At 39.8% G+C, this 15,187-nt stretch overlaps 1 protein-coding gene across 9 annotated transcripts in view; it reads right to left on the reverse strand.

Moving 5' to 3' along the window:
- Nucleotides 1–3,395: 3,395 nt before the first annotated feature.
- The window catches only part of LOC107721909 (activated CDC42 kinase 1-like), a 14,573-nt gene continuing 2,781 nt past the window's right edge, over nt 3,396–15,187 (reverse strand). Inside the window, exons 1-16 of one of the 9 annotated variants that reach the window (XM_016530122.1) lie at nt 12,374–12,944; nt 12,013–12,190; nt 11,020–11,090; nt 9,161–9,367; nt 8,921–9,073; nt 8,441–8,718; nt 8,237–8,363; nt 8,007–8,153; nt 7,774–7,868; nt 7,153–7,347; nt 6,599–6,690; nt 6,430–6,474; nt 4,964–6,345; nt 4,781–4,876; nt 4,564–4,691; nt 3,396–4,233 (exon numbers count right to left, since the gene is read on the reverse strand). In XM_016530122.1, the coding sequence (XP_016385608.1) occupies nt 4,227–4,233; nt 4,564–4,691; nt 4,781–4,876; nt 4,964–6,345; nt 6,430–6,474; nt 6,599–6,690; nt 7,153–7,347; nt 7,774–7,868; nt 8,007–8,153; nt 8,237–8,363; nt 8,441–8,718; nt 8,921–9,073; nt 9,161–9,367; nt 11,020–11,090; nt 12,013–12,190; nt 12,374–12,421 (3,249 nt within the window). In that variant the 5' untranslated portion in view covers nt 12,422–12,944 and the 3' untranslated portion in view covers nt 3,396–4,226. Of the gene's footprint in view, nt 4,234–4,559; nt 4,692–4,780; nt 4,877–4,963; nt 6,346–6,429; nt 6,475–6,598; nt 6,691–7,152; nt 7,348–7,773; nt 7,869–8,006; nt 8,154–8,236; nt 8,364–8,440; nt 8,719–8,920; nt 9,074–9,160; nt 9,389–11,019; nt 11,100–12,012; nt 12,191–12,373; nt 12,945–14,771; nt 14,931–15,187 lie in introns of those variants that run through there. The other 8 variants (XM_016530119.1, XM_016530121.1, XM_016530118.1 and 5 more) reach the window with 8 other exon arrangements.

Below are 15,187 nucleotides of genomic sequence, written 5' to 3' on the forward strand. Positions count from 1 at the left end.
ACAAAAAGTAATCTCGTAGCTTCGTAAAATTATGGTTGAACCCCTGATGTCACGTGGATTATTTTACCGATCTCCTTGCTATGTTTCTGGACCTTGATCGTGGTAATTACATTGCTGTCTATGGGAGGGTCAGAGAGCTCTCAGAATTCATCAAAAATATCTTAATTTGTGTTCCGAAGATGAACGGAGGTCTTATGGGTTTAGAACGACATGAGGGTGAGTAATTAATGACAGAATTTTCATTTTTGGGTGAACTATCCCTTTAAAGCTCGTCTTTTTCTCCTTTTCCATCTTTCCAATCTTATTCTGCTCACAATTGATTGAAGATGAGTGGATAGTCGGTGCTCCCGCTTTGTTGCAGTTTGCTGATTTTTGTGTTTTCTGGTTTCAGTTCAATAGGTTAAAGGCTCATTTATTGGTAATAAATAACTGATAATAAATAATATTGATGATAATAAATAGTCAAATAATATTGGGCTTGTTTTTGAAGCTGTGGTTGCTTATTTGTCTCTTAAGAGTTGGCAACAGTGCACATAGCCCTGAGAGAGCCCTGCTATAAGATTAAAATATATTAAAGGGGTCATATAATGTTGCTAAAAAGAACATTATTTTGTGTATTTGGTGTAATGAAATGTGTTTATGCGGTTTAAGGTTCAAAAACACATTATTTTCCACATACTGTACATTATTGTTTCTCCTCTATGCCCCGCCTTTCTGAAACGCGTCGATTTTTACAAAGCTCATCGGTCTGAAAAAGCGAGGTGTGCTCTGATTGGCCAACTATCCCAACCCTCTACATTGCGAGTAAATCACTCGCAAATGCGACTAAATCTTCACTATATGCTCTATCTACACGGCCTGAAATTTGGTGTGAGGTTGCGGGTATTGCATACAGTGTTAACTCCCGCAAGTGCCACGTTCGGTAAATTCCCTCTCACTTATGAGTCGCGCGATCTGCGCTGCCTCGTCTCTCTCTCGCGTGCGTTCTGCAGCAGTCACTTGGATAAGTCGTTGTTGCTTGTGGAACTTGTTGACTTTTGATGAGTTTGAGAGTGTGATTCGCGCTGTGAAAAAGTGTGAATTGAGGACCAAAATTGAGGACCAAATCTGCACCTTATTGATGACCCGTGGCGTTAACATGAATTTGCCATTCTTCTAGAACCATGTGCATTTATGTTAAAATTGTAACATAAATTATCAAGTTTAGTTATTTTTATTTCTTTATTGCAAAACGCTAAAACTGGCACCGTTTTGGAGAGAAATGGGCTCTCATTTTAACCCTTATCATGGTGTGTGATGCTGAACTATGAGTTTCTAATATACTCAAGTCGTTTTTTGGACAAGTACTTTTACTCTACTCACACTACATTTTTTGGAAGGTAATGGTACTTTTACTTGAGTATATTTTTTCAGTACTCTTTCCACCACTGCATATGACCCCTTTAAAATCATTCAAATATGCACACCATGGAGTTGTGGACTTATGTTACAGTAAACGTTAAACTATGAAAGTCCGTTTTTGCCACCTAATAAAAAAATATGCTTTGGTAAATCAATTATGACAAAAAAACATACTAAGCCACAATTATGACATAATAAGTCTTAGTAATGCATATAAAGTAAGTTTTTTTTTTCTACCAGAAATGTTTCTCGCACTGGGGTTATTTGTTAAGCCTGATCTAGATGTGCTATTAGTGTAATGGAAAATAAATTCATGACTCGAGAGTCTGGGGAGTATGAAATATAAAATGAGTAACTTCAAATGCAAAGAAATGTTTCATTCGTTAGCATAATACTGACATTTAATGGTGGATTCGAGGAATAGGTCTAAAGGTTTAGAGAAATCGTCAAATATTCAATATTCAGATATTTTCTGATGACTTGTAAACTAACATAACAAATAATAAAATAATACATTATAGAAAATAAATAAAAGTTCAATCATTTGAACTTCATTTCAATATTCGATTTATTTTTTATTCTCAGAAGGATATTTATATTCTTTAGACACCACCATGGCCTGTACATTATGTCATTGTGTAGATGTTCTGTAAGGCTTGTAATGACTCATAGAAATTTATGGTGCACATCCTCTTCAAAGCTTAGTGGTCCCCATGGCACGGCTCCACTACAAGGCTCAGTGGGTCCCTACTTCCAGCTCTACTTCCAGGCTCAATGAGCCCTGCTTGATTTAATAAGGATCTTACATTCTTCTCAGTTTTTGATGTTGAATTGCCGCCATAATTGTTTAAACTCAAAAAGGCTGGTGAAATAATGAAACTCCAATCACAGCAGTTTTAAATATTTACTTCATACAAAAATACAGATAGATAATTATACAACAAACATTTATAAAGCTTTTACAGTAAGCCCAGTATTCTGCCATTCAATTCATAAAAAGTGGGATGCAACCTACATGAGGTGAGCACTGACACAGGCTATATTCCAAAAAATGATTTGCAACAGCAATTGCATAGACATGAACACAAAACCAGTGCAGGTAAAATATAACTAGAATACTGAACATCTGGACAAGAGGCAGATAAAATCACAAGCACCGAGCAGAAGCCTCAAATTGTTTAGCCAGACATCTGTGTGTGATTGATGTAATGTGTGTGACATACAGTTCTAACAGAAGAAAAATGCACATGAAAAAAAAACTGTTACTCAGTTCCATTCATGTAACAGATAAGGTAATTTCATTAATACAAACTTCCCATCTTCACACAGAGACTAAGTGAAGTTTCTGTGATATATGAACCTGAGCAAAATCGCAAAATGCGTAATGGAGTTCAAAGTTCCACTTACTTAAAAGTAAGCATCACAGCTAAATCAGCAACTGAGAACAAATGACATTTCATGACATTATGTCTTAAGTGGTCCTGTGATGAAAAAGACAATGAAGACCAACAAACTAAAAGGAATTTAATAAATTAATAATACAGTAGGTGCATTTATAAGTGTATTGTCTGCAGTCATCATGGCACATGAAAATGGGTTTCTTCTAACATACATCTGGCTACACAAGTCTTCGACGTATCTCGTCCTCATCCCAGCTTATTTTGGTCAAGAGACCATCCTGAGACCATCTAAAAAATGATTTAAAAATATAACCAACCGTGGGTGATCTGAGGCTGCGACTAATTTTAACACCACTGAATAGTATTAAATGAATGAAAAACTAGTAAATGCTTAAATAAGCAAGAACAAGGTCTGTGTACTGCATGCAACATCATGTATGAGAGTTAACAGATGTATGAGCATTATGCATAAATAGAAGCGTAAAGGTGCGGTCACATTAGCGAAGTTTCTGTGAAATTCACGCAGAAGTCACTTTCACACCAAGCAGCTTTCTGTTGGTCATTTGCAAGTGACCAACTTGAAATGAAAAACTAGTAAATGCTTAAATAAGCAAGAACAAGGTCTGTGTACTGCATGCAACATCGTGTATGAGAGTTAACAGATGTATGAGCATTATGCATAAATAGAAGCGTAAAGGTGCGGTCACATTAGCGAAGTTTCTGTGAAATTCACGCAGAAGTCACTTTCACACCAAGCAGCTTTCTGTTGGTCATTTGCAAGTGACCAACTTGAACCCACTGTGAAATCTGTGTGAGGAAATCTTTGCAAAATTTCTGGTCATGTGGATTCCTATTGAAATTACAGATTTCGCCTGTGAAAATTTGCTGAACAACTGTAAATGTGACAACACCTTAATGGTAAATACATCCATTCAAAAGCTTATTGTGTCTCTACAGTATACCCTGCAATGTCTTAACATAAAATCAGTGGCAAAGTAACCATTACAACTCACGTCACTCAATTAATATTCATTAGCTGTGCTGATAAGATTCACATTATGTCTCCAATTTTCAGATCATCCCTATGCCGCTGCAAAAAATATTCTGAATAAATAAACTACAAACATTTCACAGGCTGAATGCTGAAAAGTCACATATGATACAGTGAAAAGCAAACCTTTCTCTATTTTAAAACTTATATAAAACACAGTCTGATGTACATGGTTCAGCTGTTCACATTGCACTGTTGTACTTCAAGTAAGTGAATTTTGCATTTGTCTTGCATTGATTATAAGAAATAAAGCAATGAATATTCAAATGACCTGCAAATATCTACTGGTCCACAGTCAATGAGCTGTAAATGAAACTCAATTCTCATTAGCTGCAGTGGAATGGAGATTAGCTCTGTTCTTCTACTTCCAGCCATTAGAACCTGACACAAATCAGAGAGATATCAATGAGATGATGAATAATGTATAGTGCATTCTTTCTTTCTTTTTTCTGCATAACACAAAAAAAATTTGAAGAATGAGTTTTTCCCCCTGATACAATTAAAGCCGATACAATTAAAGTCAATGGGGTCCAAAACAACACTGGACCCCATTGATTTTCATTGTATGAACAAAAAACACTGAGACATATTTAAAATGTTATGTTCCACAGAAGAAAAAAGTTTTAAAGGTTTGGAATGGCATGAGGGTAAGTAAATGGTGACAGAATTAGAATTTTTGATTGAACAATCAATTTAATCATCATTTTCTACCTATGTCTAGATGGACCGTAGGAGTCCAGCATTTGGGTGCTGGCTTGCTCCAGATTCCAGCTACATCTCTCCAGAGCTTCCACACATTCAGGCCGAGCCTTCAAACCCAGTCGAAACAACTGCTCCACCTACATCAGGAATCAATATATATGTAAATGCTCTTTTATTATCCAAGAGTATTTCCCTCTTTTGAGTCTGAAATGAAGCACACAGATACCTTAAGATATTTCACGGCCTCCTGAGCATTCCAGCCGTGTGTCTGAAGGGCCGTTTGACACTCCTCTACAGTCACTCCATGTACTGCCTCCTGCACCTACAGAAACACCCAATCAGTCATCTTCGAATACCATGACATCATTGAGTAGCCAATGGTGAGAGCATATGGTGATAAGCTGCTTACTTGTTGGAGTGTGACACGGTTGTAGGCACCTGCTTGGGTGCTGCTCGGCCAGGCCAGACTATTGGAGGTCCGGCTGTTGGATGTCCCACTGGTGTGGCTGGGCGAAGTGTTGGGCTTGTTAACTTGCTGTTGAACCATGGGTCTCACAGTGGCCATATTTGTAGATTTTTTCTCCGCATTTCCCTCAGAGTCCTTTAAGAACCTGTCATACTTGTCCAGGTATGCTGGTTTCTCAGGTAGCAAGTAGTAATGAGTGCTGCTGGCCTTCACGCCACCGTACACGATAGGAACGATGCATGGACTCTTGGCTGGAGTCTGGGCCACTTCAGTAGAGCCGTACTGAGAACTTGTAGTGGTGGCCGTGGATGTAGAAGACATGGCAGAGGAGCTGGATGGCGCGGAAGAATATGACGACGGGGACAGGCAGGAACCCAATGATCCAACGCAACAGAGGCTGGATCTTTGCTGAGGGGAGCCACCTTGCGGCGCCATGGGGCTTGGTGCCCGAGAGTTGGGTTGAGATAGAGCATGATCCCTCGGGGGTATTTGAGGCGGACATCGGCTCCCGTCTTCATTGTCTCCAAGGGAAACTGACAATCTGCTGCCGTATATCCCTGCCCGCTTAGAGGGCCGCATGGGTGGGATGGGGATTCTTGGAGGGATTTGAGGCTTGTCCTCATAGGAGGAGGGTAGGATGATCTGGCGGTGTGGGGCGAGAACTGAAGGAGTTGGGAGGGGTGAAGAAGGGAGGGAACGTCCAGTCGGAGGGACCCGAAGCTTCACCATCACCTCCCTTTGTAGCTCCTTGAAGATGTCTGCTGATTGTGAAAACGAGTGGGTTTCCTCAGCATGCTTGGTTGGTAGAAAGAGATTGTCCTCCACATTGCGTTTACTATCAATTTTAACATAATCTTCTGATTGTGTCTGTTCAGATATAGTGTCTTCCTGTGACACAGATGCATTTATGGAGCTCACTTCCATGTCTTCTTGCTCTGCACACTCCACGGCCACATCGTCGTAGGCCGGAAGAGGAGGCAGGGGCCACATGTCCCAATCCACCACTGGAGTAGGGTGCATGGGGTTGGGCAGCGCTCGATTGGGGCTCTGCGGAGGCGCCATATCCAAGATGGAAGCGGCGTAGGATGCAGGTGGCTTTGCTGTGCTGGGATTGGGGGTCTCGGTAATGGGGGAAGGTGATGTAGAGCTGAAGCTATCATCTCCAAAGTCAATGAGCGAGACTTCGCTAAGGCGGTCACTCAGACTAGTGCTTTCCCAAGGGCGGAGACGCAAACCCAGGTATGTGGGAGTCTTAAGAGAGAGTTTCTTCACACCTGTCACTATCAAATCATCATCGTCATCCAGCACAGAGTCATAAAATGGTTCTGGAAACAAGTCATCAGGCAAAATTTTAGGAAATTTGTTTTTGTCATGCAGTGATTGCAGTGAAGAAGAGAAATGGTTCTTACTCTTAAGAAGAACGGCTGGTTTAGGAGGTCTAGGAGGAGGTTGTTCTGACACAACAGTTGAAGCAGAAAAGATCAGAAATGAAAAAAGATAAGCGGAGCAAAAGAGAGAAGTGGTGAATCTGAAGAAGAACAGAACAGCCCAACTCAACAAGATCAAGTGATTGCTTACTTTTAGCCCGGTTTGGAAGTTTAGTGGGCTTGGCTGCATTTAAATCCATCCCAAGAACATCTGGTGGATCCATGGGATTACCAAGGTACAGACTGAACACAAAGCACACTGGGTAAATAACAAAATCCACCTCTTCATATTTTCACAAGATACAGTTGTCTAGTGGTTCTCAACAAGGGCTTTCACTGGGGGACTTCTAATCTAAATTAAAATGCTAAAAAACATAAAATCAAGATGGAAAGTAAAAATGATTTCTTACATAATATAATAAAAATAATAAAACAAAAAATAAGATAAAATATTTTTCCCCTCAATAATTGTTGTTTTTAGTCATTGAAACATTTGAAATCACAAAATGAATTCTAGTTAATTAATATATCAAAACTTCCAGCGAATAAAAAGTACTGTGTTGGACAACAGGGGACTGAGTCAAAAAATAATATATTGGTGCTCTCTAGTGGTGAACACAAGTAAAGCAATTTGTTCCCTGAGAGATCAAAATTCCATAGAGTCGGTTAACAAGAGGTCACTCGTAAAAGGTCATGGTATCTTACTCATCAATCTTGTCAGGGGCACCCCAGCTACGGTGTGGGTCTATGTCTCCATGGCCTGTGTGGATGAAACTGTGCTTGAGAGGTCGGCTGATGTCGTGAGCAGACAGACCAGCCACAGAGGTCACCACATTCCTAGGGAACTGTCCTACCTTCAGGGTCTGTCTGTTCTGACCCCTCCACCAGTAGTTCTCTGCTCTGCAGCACAGAAAAACGGGTTTAAAAGTAGATTTAAAAACTAGATTTTTTAAAAGATGGCTGCATTCATGTTAATAGCATAAACGGTGCCAGACACCTACACATCGAAGTTTATTACTTTAAGGGGTTAGGAATTCATTAACAGCATCACAAATCATTTAATTTATAAAGGCAGCCAAATAATTTAATTTATTTAAATAACTGCAATTAATCTTATGATGATTTTTATTATCAAATTTAGTAAAAGTGTTACAAGTTTTTGAGTTAATATGAATTTTTATTAACTTACATTAACATTACATTAACTTATGTTGACATTCTTTAAAAAAAAAAATAATAATTTTCCTTTCCTGGACTGTAGGTTGACTGCGACCACATGACACATCCACACCTAACACCTAACAAAGTGACAAAATATGTCCTCACCTTCCCTCAATTATGGTGATGATGTCGTTAGCATGAATTTTAAGTTTGTCTAGCTCATCAAAGTCCTGCAGTGCCCTCATGTCAGTGGGCATTGTCTATAAGCAAATTAGAAAGATTGCATTGATTAAAACAACCTATAATTATTTTGACATTCTTGTTTACATGCAAGACCTTGACACAAGGACAATCTCTTCATTATATTCAACCTCTGCTGTTACTATCTAAGACTTTACCTCCACAAGGAAGTCCCTGAGGGACACAAATGTTGGCCTGTCCTCAGGTTTGGGCGACCAGCACTGCAGCATGACATTATAAATATCCTGTGGACAGTCCTCTGGTTTGATAAGCCTCTCTCCTTCCCTATCGATCTTATGGAGAATCTATACAGAAGGACATACATACAAATATCACACAAACTTTACTTACAGAAAAATAGATTTCAGGGTCAGGTATGAGAGTATACCTGGCTACCATTGAGTCCAACCCAAGGTTCCTGCCCATGAGTGAACATTTCCCACAATGTTACTCCAAACATCCAAGTATCACTGGCATGGGAGAAGGTTCGGGTCTTTAGGCTTTCTGGAGCACACCTGGCAAAGCACAGAGCATGTTGATATGAGCTCAGGGAATTAATAATAAGTAGAAGTTGGTATATTACTCGTCTCACCAGGCAAAAGGGACTTTGTGATGCTCCTGCATCACATAATGATCATCGTTTTTAGGCAAGGCCCTCATTAGGCCGAAGTCACCAATTTTGATGAGGTCGTTGGAGGCTAAAAGGATATTGCGTGCAGCCAGGTCTCTGTGAATGAATCGTCGGGACTCCAGGTACGCCATGCCACAGGCGATCTGAACGGTGTAATGGCACAGTACTGATATCAAAATATGACCCTGTCGCTTCCTCAAGCGGTCTAACAAAGAACCCAATGGGGCAAGTTCTGTCACCTGAAACACAAAAAAGATGGACAAAGTGCTTTAAAAAGTTCACACAAAAGGAACATCATTTACACTAGTGTTCAAAAGTTTGGAGTCTGTAAAATGTTGTTTCTGAAAGTAGTTCTTGGAAAAAAGTGGTTTAGTTGTATTTTAAACATGTTTTTTACAGCCCCAGAATGCCATTTTTAGTACTTCAATTATCAGTCCTCACCATTTTCATGGGGTGTGTGAGGACAACACCATAGAGATGAATGAGATTGTGGTGGTCCAGGGAATGCATGGCGTTAACCTCCCTTATGAAGTCATCTAAACCTTCATCCTGTTCCAACAGGTCTGTCTTCAGGCACTTCACAGCCACACTCAGCTACAGCACAGGAAGAAATGCTATTATATTATTTTGCAAATGGATAGCTCACCATTACTATAGTCACTTATTTTCCTCTTTTCTTACCACTCTTCCAGACGGGGCCTGCCATTCTCCACGTTTCACCACTCCGAAAGAGCCATCTCCCAGTTTCTCGTAGAGCGTGAGGTCTATTTCACTGATGATGCAGGTGAGATTGGCTGGCTGTCCATCTGGTTGAACTGAGGATGGGGATGAGCTGCGGGACACCCCTGAGGTCTGGGAATCCGAGTCAGGCCGCTTCCCAGTGAACACCTGCTGGCCCAAGCACAGAGACTACGGCTGAGGGTGATTCCACCTGCCTCTGCCTTAAAGATGCAGTAGCTCCTCATACAGAAAAACATGCCATTTATAAACCTGGCCGACATCTATATGAAACTTAAATGCTCAAACGGCTTTGAAATCATCCTCTTGCATTTACCCAAATCACTTCAAGCTTGATCAGAATAAGGTCAAGAAGACATAGCTGATGTAAAATGTGAAAGGATTCTTGATCTTAAATAGTGTTGCCATTGTAATGCATCAAACGTTAATACTCTTCTGGGTTGTTTTTGTGGCTCTTTGCATGATAAAAAGGTTAATTAAATTCACATACAAAGATGTCTGCCTTTAGGTGTAGGCAAAAGTTAAGAAATGGACATGGAGGGAAGACTCTGTAGCGCCGCCTTTTGACAAAATCGAAGTCAATTTTACCTACAATCTGTTACAACTTGGTTGTTAAAAGCACACGAATAAGAAGATGATGATGATTCAAAAGTCTTTAATAATCCACACTGAAGAGAATTCAAACAAGGCAGGCAAATTAAACTTAACCAAACAAGGGGAACTTAAATACACAGAGCCAACAAGGTTAATGATGAACACATGAACAGAATGACACAATCAACTCAGAAACCATGACAACTAAGCCTAGTTCACACTACATGACTTAAAACGTCGGCAGATCGCTGTGCTGTTCAGACTACTTGACTTGCTGTCTGTCTTGAAGTCAGTGGTTCCCAACCCTGGTCCTTGAGGCACCCCAACACTGCACATTTTGCATGTCTCCTTTCTCTGATACACCAATTTCAGGTCTTAAAGTCTCTACTAATGAGCTGATGACCTGAATCAGGTGTGTTTGATTAAGGAGACATGCAAAACGTACAGTGTTGGGGTGCCTCCAGGACCAGGGTTGGGAACCACTGCATTATGCGACACTACGTAAATGATCGGCAACAGGGAGTCACACACTACACAAGCTGATAACAACTCTGTCACCCAACAACTCTACACGGTCCCCAAACCACATTTTCTCATGAAAACACACACGAGAAGTTGAACGGGAATGACTCGAAACAATAAATGAAACAGGAGTTGTTTATTTGAAAATGAACATCGGGAAGAAATTAGTGCTGCAAGCTGTTTGCGTGATGATCTGTTCTGAAAAATTTTGCTCCATTTCTTGTCTCCAAAATTTTCTTAAAGCCATGCTGCTGCTGCTGTTTTTCTTCTGCTGACCTCAACCCATGCCTTGCTCTCTCAGTGGCTGTAGCTCGTCGAGACACCTGACACCACATGATGTCGAGTCAGCCGACCGGTCCAGATATTTAGCATGCTAGATATTTGCGTCAGCGAGCCTCTATGATGCATCGTTGAGTAGTTCACACAAAAAGATTGCCGAGTGCTGATCACCCGCTAATTTTCCCCCGATCACAGCCCGACCTGTCGGCGAGCTCGTTAACTTGCAAATCGGGCTTAAAATCCTGTAGTGTGAACTAGGCATAAGGATGGGTAGGAACTAGAACAAAGGAAAAAGGAAACTGAATAGAAACAAACTAAAAGTCCATGAAAATGAAACTAGATGAAACCCTTGAATATCCGTTACACAATCAGTCATTTTGGCACTTTTAATTTCAGGATCCACATACCTTGCTCATCCATGACTTCCTTTTGCACATGGCCCTTCTCCTTTTCACTGCCTCCCACAGCCGTCTCTGACCTGCACAGCCAGAGAAAGAAGAAAAAACACCAGAAGGTCTAAATATAATAAATATGTCCAATATATAATGTATAATAAATTGTACTATAATATTCACCTAAACTTTTTATATTATATTATATTACAGTTTTTCTCAGTCGCTTTGGTGCATTTCTCGAATCATCCTTAATATTTGCCAGCGCTACTGTTGATTTACCAGGCCAACAGGGAGGAAATATCCATTGTCAGTATTTGTAACTCTTGTGTTGTCCTCTGTCTACATATGCTTTCCAAGGAAAGGTTCATGAGATGCACCTTTGGAGCTATTTCAGAGAACTGGTTTATCATTAGCTGATCTACATTCTCTTCATTAGTGAAAGTCAAGATTCACCTGCACAATTCATGGCAAAATTACAAAATGTCTCATAGAAATGTGTAGAAAATATGCTTGACAGTTTATGACAACTAGATCAACCATTTTGCATTTAATGACCTATACGATGAACTAAAGCCTAGATGTTTTGGGGGGTAAGACTGTTGCACAGAGAACTATATAATACATTTTGAGCAACATGACATTAGCAACTGATAATGCAGGGAACCACAGTCAAATGTACATAATCAATTACATGAATGTACCAAAGCAATCGCAACTTGTTCAAAAGAATGAAAAACTGCTTTTATGATGTGCACAATTGATTAGATGATGTGGAGGTTGAACAAGTAGTTTTGAGAATTTCATTTCTGATCTGAGAAATGCACCAAAGCGACTGAGAAAAACTGTATCATACAGTCAAAATAAATAAATAAATCAAAATATAAGGCCAAATAAATACAAACACATAAACAATTATTAATAATAAAAAAATATAAATAAATAAATGTATTCTTCCAAAATTCAAAACTCCTCGCACACACTTAAAACACATGCAACTCCACTCACCTGGTCGGCCCATGCCAATCTTTTCAAGGTCCTCATTTTTGACATAGTCAAAGTGTGAGAGACGTGTGACATTGAGCTCATCACGAATCCGCATAAAGTACTGCTGGAGCTGCACATCGGTGAGCAGCTCCATGAGCCACTCCGTTCCCTCTTCAGACTGCATGTCTCCACCGTCCGGCTGCACACACATTACATAAGACTTATTGTTTTAAGAATAAACAAGCTTATCCTCCACAGTTCTGCTTCTCAAGCTAACCTATCTAATTTTAAGGATATTTAGAAATTTTTACTAGAAAACAAGACAAAAATACAGTTTTTTTTTCTTTGCTGTGTAGAGATAACATTAAACCTCATCTTTTACCTCATCTTTTACATTATAGTGCCGCTGGTAGTCTGAGACCGCCGCCATTTCTACATGGAAAGCAGTGCTTTCAGGCAGCGTGTGTATGAGTAAACCGCACTCCCTCGGGGTGTGTCCTGTTTTCACAGTAAACTGTCGAGCGTCTCTAATCTGTGAGATATATTTGTTGGATTCTTCTTCATCCCATCAGCTGCTACAAAAGCTCTCTCTTTTATAAGCTAAAGTCAAGAATAAAGTGTGTAATCTGATTCCTCGACGAAACAATAGTTGCAGTCTCATGGGAAACTGGGTCTTCTACTGCAAAACCTCTGCCCAGCCTCCAGAGAATTAGTGTGAAAGATTATTCCCACCCTTTTGGATGAATGAATCAGTGCACACAGTGCCTTAAATCCAGTTAATTGCAGCCCTGTCTTGTCTTCCAAACATGTCAGCATCCATCCTCTGTCTCATCTCCTTTAGTCTCCACTCCTTGTCAGATGAATAAAAAGGTCACAGCTTCTTAATGGTAAGGCATTTCCATCCATTATAAGAGCCTTTTCCAGGAGCAGCATTTTGCTCTCTCTTGATGAGTCACTGCGAGCTGCAGTACGAGTGCAGCAGACCTCAAACACAATCCTTAAAAGCAGTATTGCTGTATAAAACTGAATGTGCTCTAAGTGCTCAATGTCCCACTGCTTAACCTCCCCCCCCCAAAAAAAAAAAAAGTGTTATATTGATATATGGATGGATGGATGGACGGACAGATAGATAGATAGATAGATAGATGGATGGATGGATGGATGGACAGAAAGAGATGACTGCTAGATAGATAGACAGACAGACAGACAGATACATAGATAGATAGATAGATAGATAGATAGTTTTTGTAGATTATGTAGTTCTGCAATGATTTAACATAAATATGCTCAGATATTATAAAGAATTAGCTGACTGTCCGTGTCCAATCAGAACCAAGTATATTCCAGAGAGCCGTATAATATATAGACAAAGAGGGTATCAAAACGTAATTGATTGTTTTGGGGAAATGTATTGGGCCGGTTGCACCAGCTGTACGCAAGTTACAACAGCCTAGTTTTGCAGCAAATGGGCCCTAAGTTACAACTTACGCACTACTAAATATTTTTCCTTTGCACCATTACACTTGAAGCATAACTCTACGTATAAACTAAATATTTATGAAAGCGTCCGGTCAGGAGTAACGGTTGGAATAAAATAGCAGACTGAGTGAACTGCATCAATATGCTCTTCTTTTACCAGACAGCCTTTAATCCTTTATGATGCTGCTGACATTTACACTCACGTACATATTAAGAGAGAGAACAATATGTGAATAAACATACTTTGTTTCTTTTTTTAGCGCTTCTTCAACATCCCATCTACAGCGCGCCTGTGTGCTTCAGTCCGTGTTGCGCATGTCAAATGAAATCAGCCATAATAAATAAAGGCATTTCTTATGTTTTTTTTTCTTTCAGTATTTATTGATACTTATTCATTTCAATTACAGTTTCTGAATATTATTTACATATAAAAATAGCTTACCAATAGGCTAATATTATTCATGATTAAGTAGTATAATTTTTAATGGAAACTTATTTTTACCATTAGTTGTGTGAGGCAAAAGAAGTTAGAATGAAGGATAAATTGAAATTCACAGCATTTAATAAACAAGTTCTGCTCACGTATTTGAAGGCTTCTATTGGGTAATTTAGAGTAAACAACTCAACAATATTATGCGACTACGCATTAATTTACCAAGAGCTTTCGAACTACTAGCTACGTGCTGCCTTACGAACAACTGGTGCAACCGAATAATGTATAGATTTAGTTACAAACTAGCTAAGCCTCTTGTGTGGACTTTACGTTCTAATTTAAGTAAGAACTTATTATGAATGGCTGGTGCAACCTTACACAGGACATGATGACCCATTCACTACTGATGAATTATGCAGCCTCCCATTTGAGTAAGAGACAGCATGTCCAACACCGAGAATTAAAACCGCCCCCAGATGTACATAAACATATTTATTCACACTTTCTCACTAAACACCTAACTATCAGAAACCACCCACTGAGTGTGATGGCAGCAGGTCCTAACTATGACAATGATGCAGTAACCCTTGGCAACTAGAGCATGACTAAGAGCAGACAGAATGCCACATGGCATCTCTTTCCCTTTTAGATATCCCCTACGCACATGAGGCCTTCCAATATAGGACACAGTTGTAGGTGGCAGGGTGGGTGCATGTATACCCTTTGAAACTCTGATACTGTTAGATAAGATATGTGACAGAATCACACTGGCCTCATAAGAGCCTCATATAAGTTTAGAGAACTAAATATAGCCTTGCTTATTGACCCATCTAGGCATTAATGGTAAAGTGCTATCCAGCGGTCTTACCAAGTTTTAGGTCAGTCCTGAGGTCTTCAGAAAATGTCCACTAAATACAAGCTGATGTCAGGGACCGTCCTCCTGTGGTCCAGTGTTTGACAAGGCCATGGCAGGCAAATATGAGCCAAATCAAGGCCGCTTCTGACTGGTCAACATCAAACTGCAAAACTGCGGAGATGAATGAACATAGAAGGAGTTGAGCTTTGATAACCTTGTTACAATGTGTCTTTACAAACATTTGACATCACTGCAGAGATTTACACATATGTATGTAGGAGGATGATCATGAATCATATAAACATCATCCGTTGAATCATCATCTTTTGAATCAAGTGACCGCTTTCCTGCCCTGATTATACAAAGAGCATATAGCAATCAAGACCAAGCTGTGAAGAAGCACTTCATTGGTCGAGCCAACGGAACAC

Source organism: Sinocyclocheilus rhinocerous, unplaced genomic scaffold, assembly GCF_001515625.1.
Source record: "Sinocyclocheilus rhinocerous isolate Xijiao unplaced genomic scaffold, SAMN03320098_v1.1 scaffold90, whole genome shotgun sequence".
Taxonomy (NCBI): Eukaryota; Metazoa; Chordata; class Actinopteri; order Cypriniformes; family Cyprinidae; genus Sinocyclocheilus; species Sinocyclocheilus rhinocerous.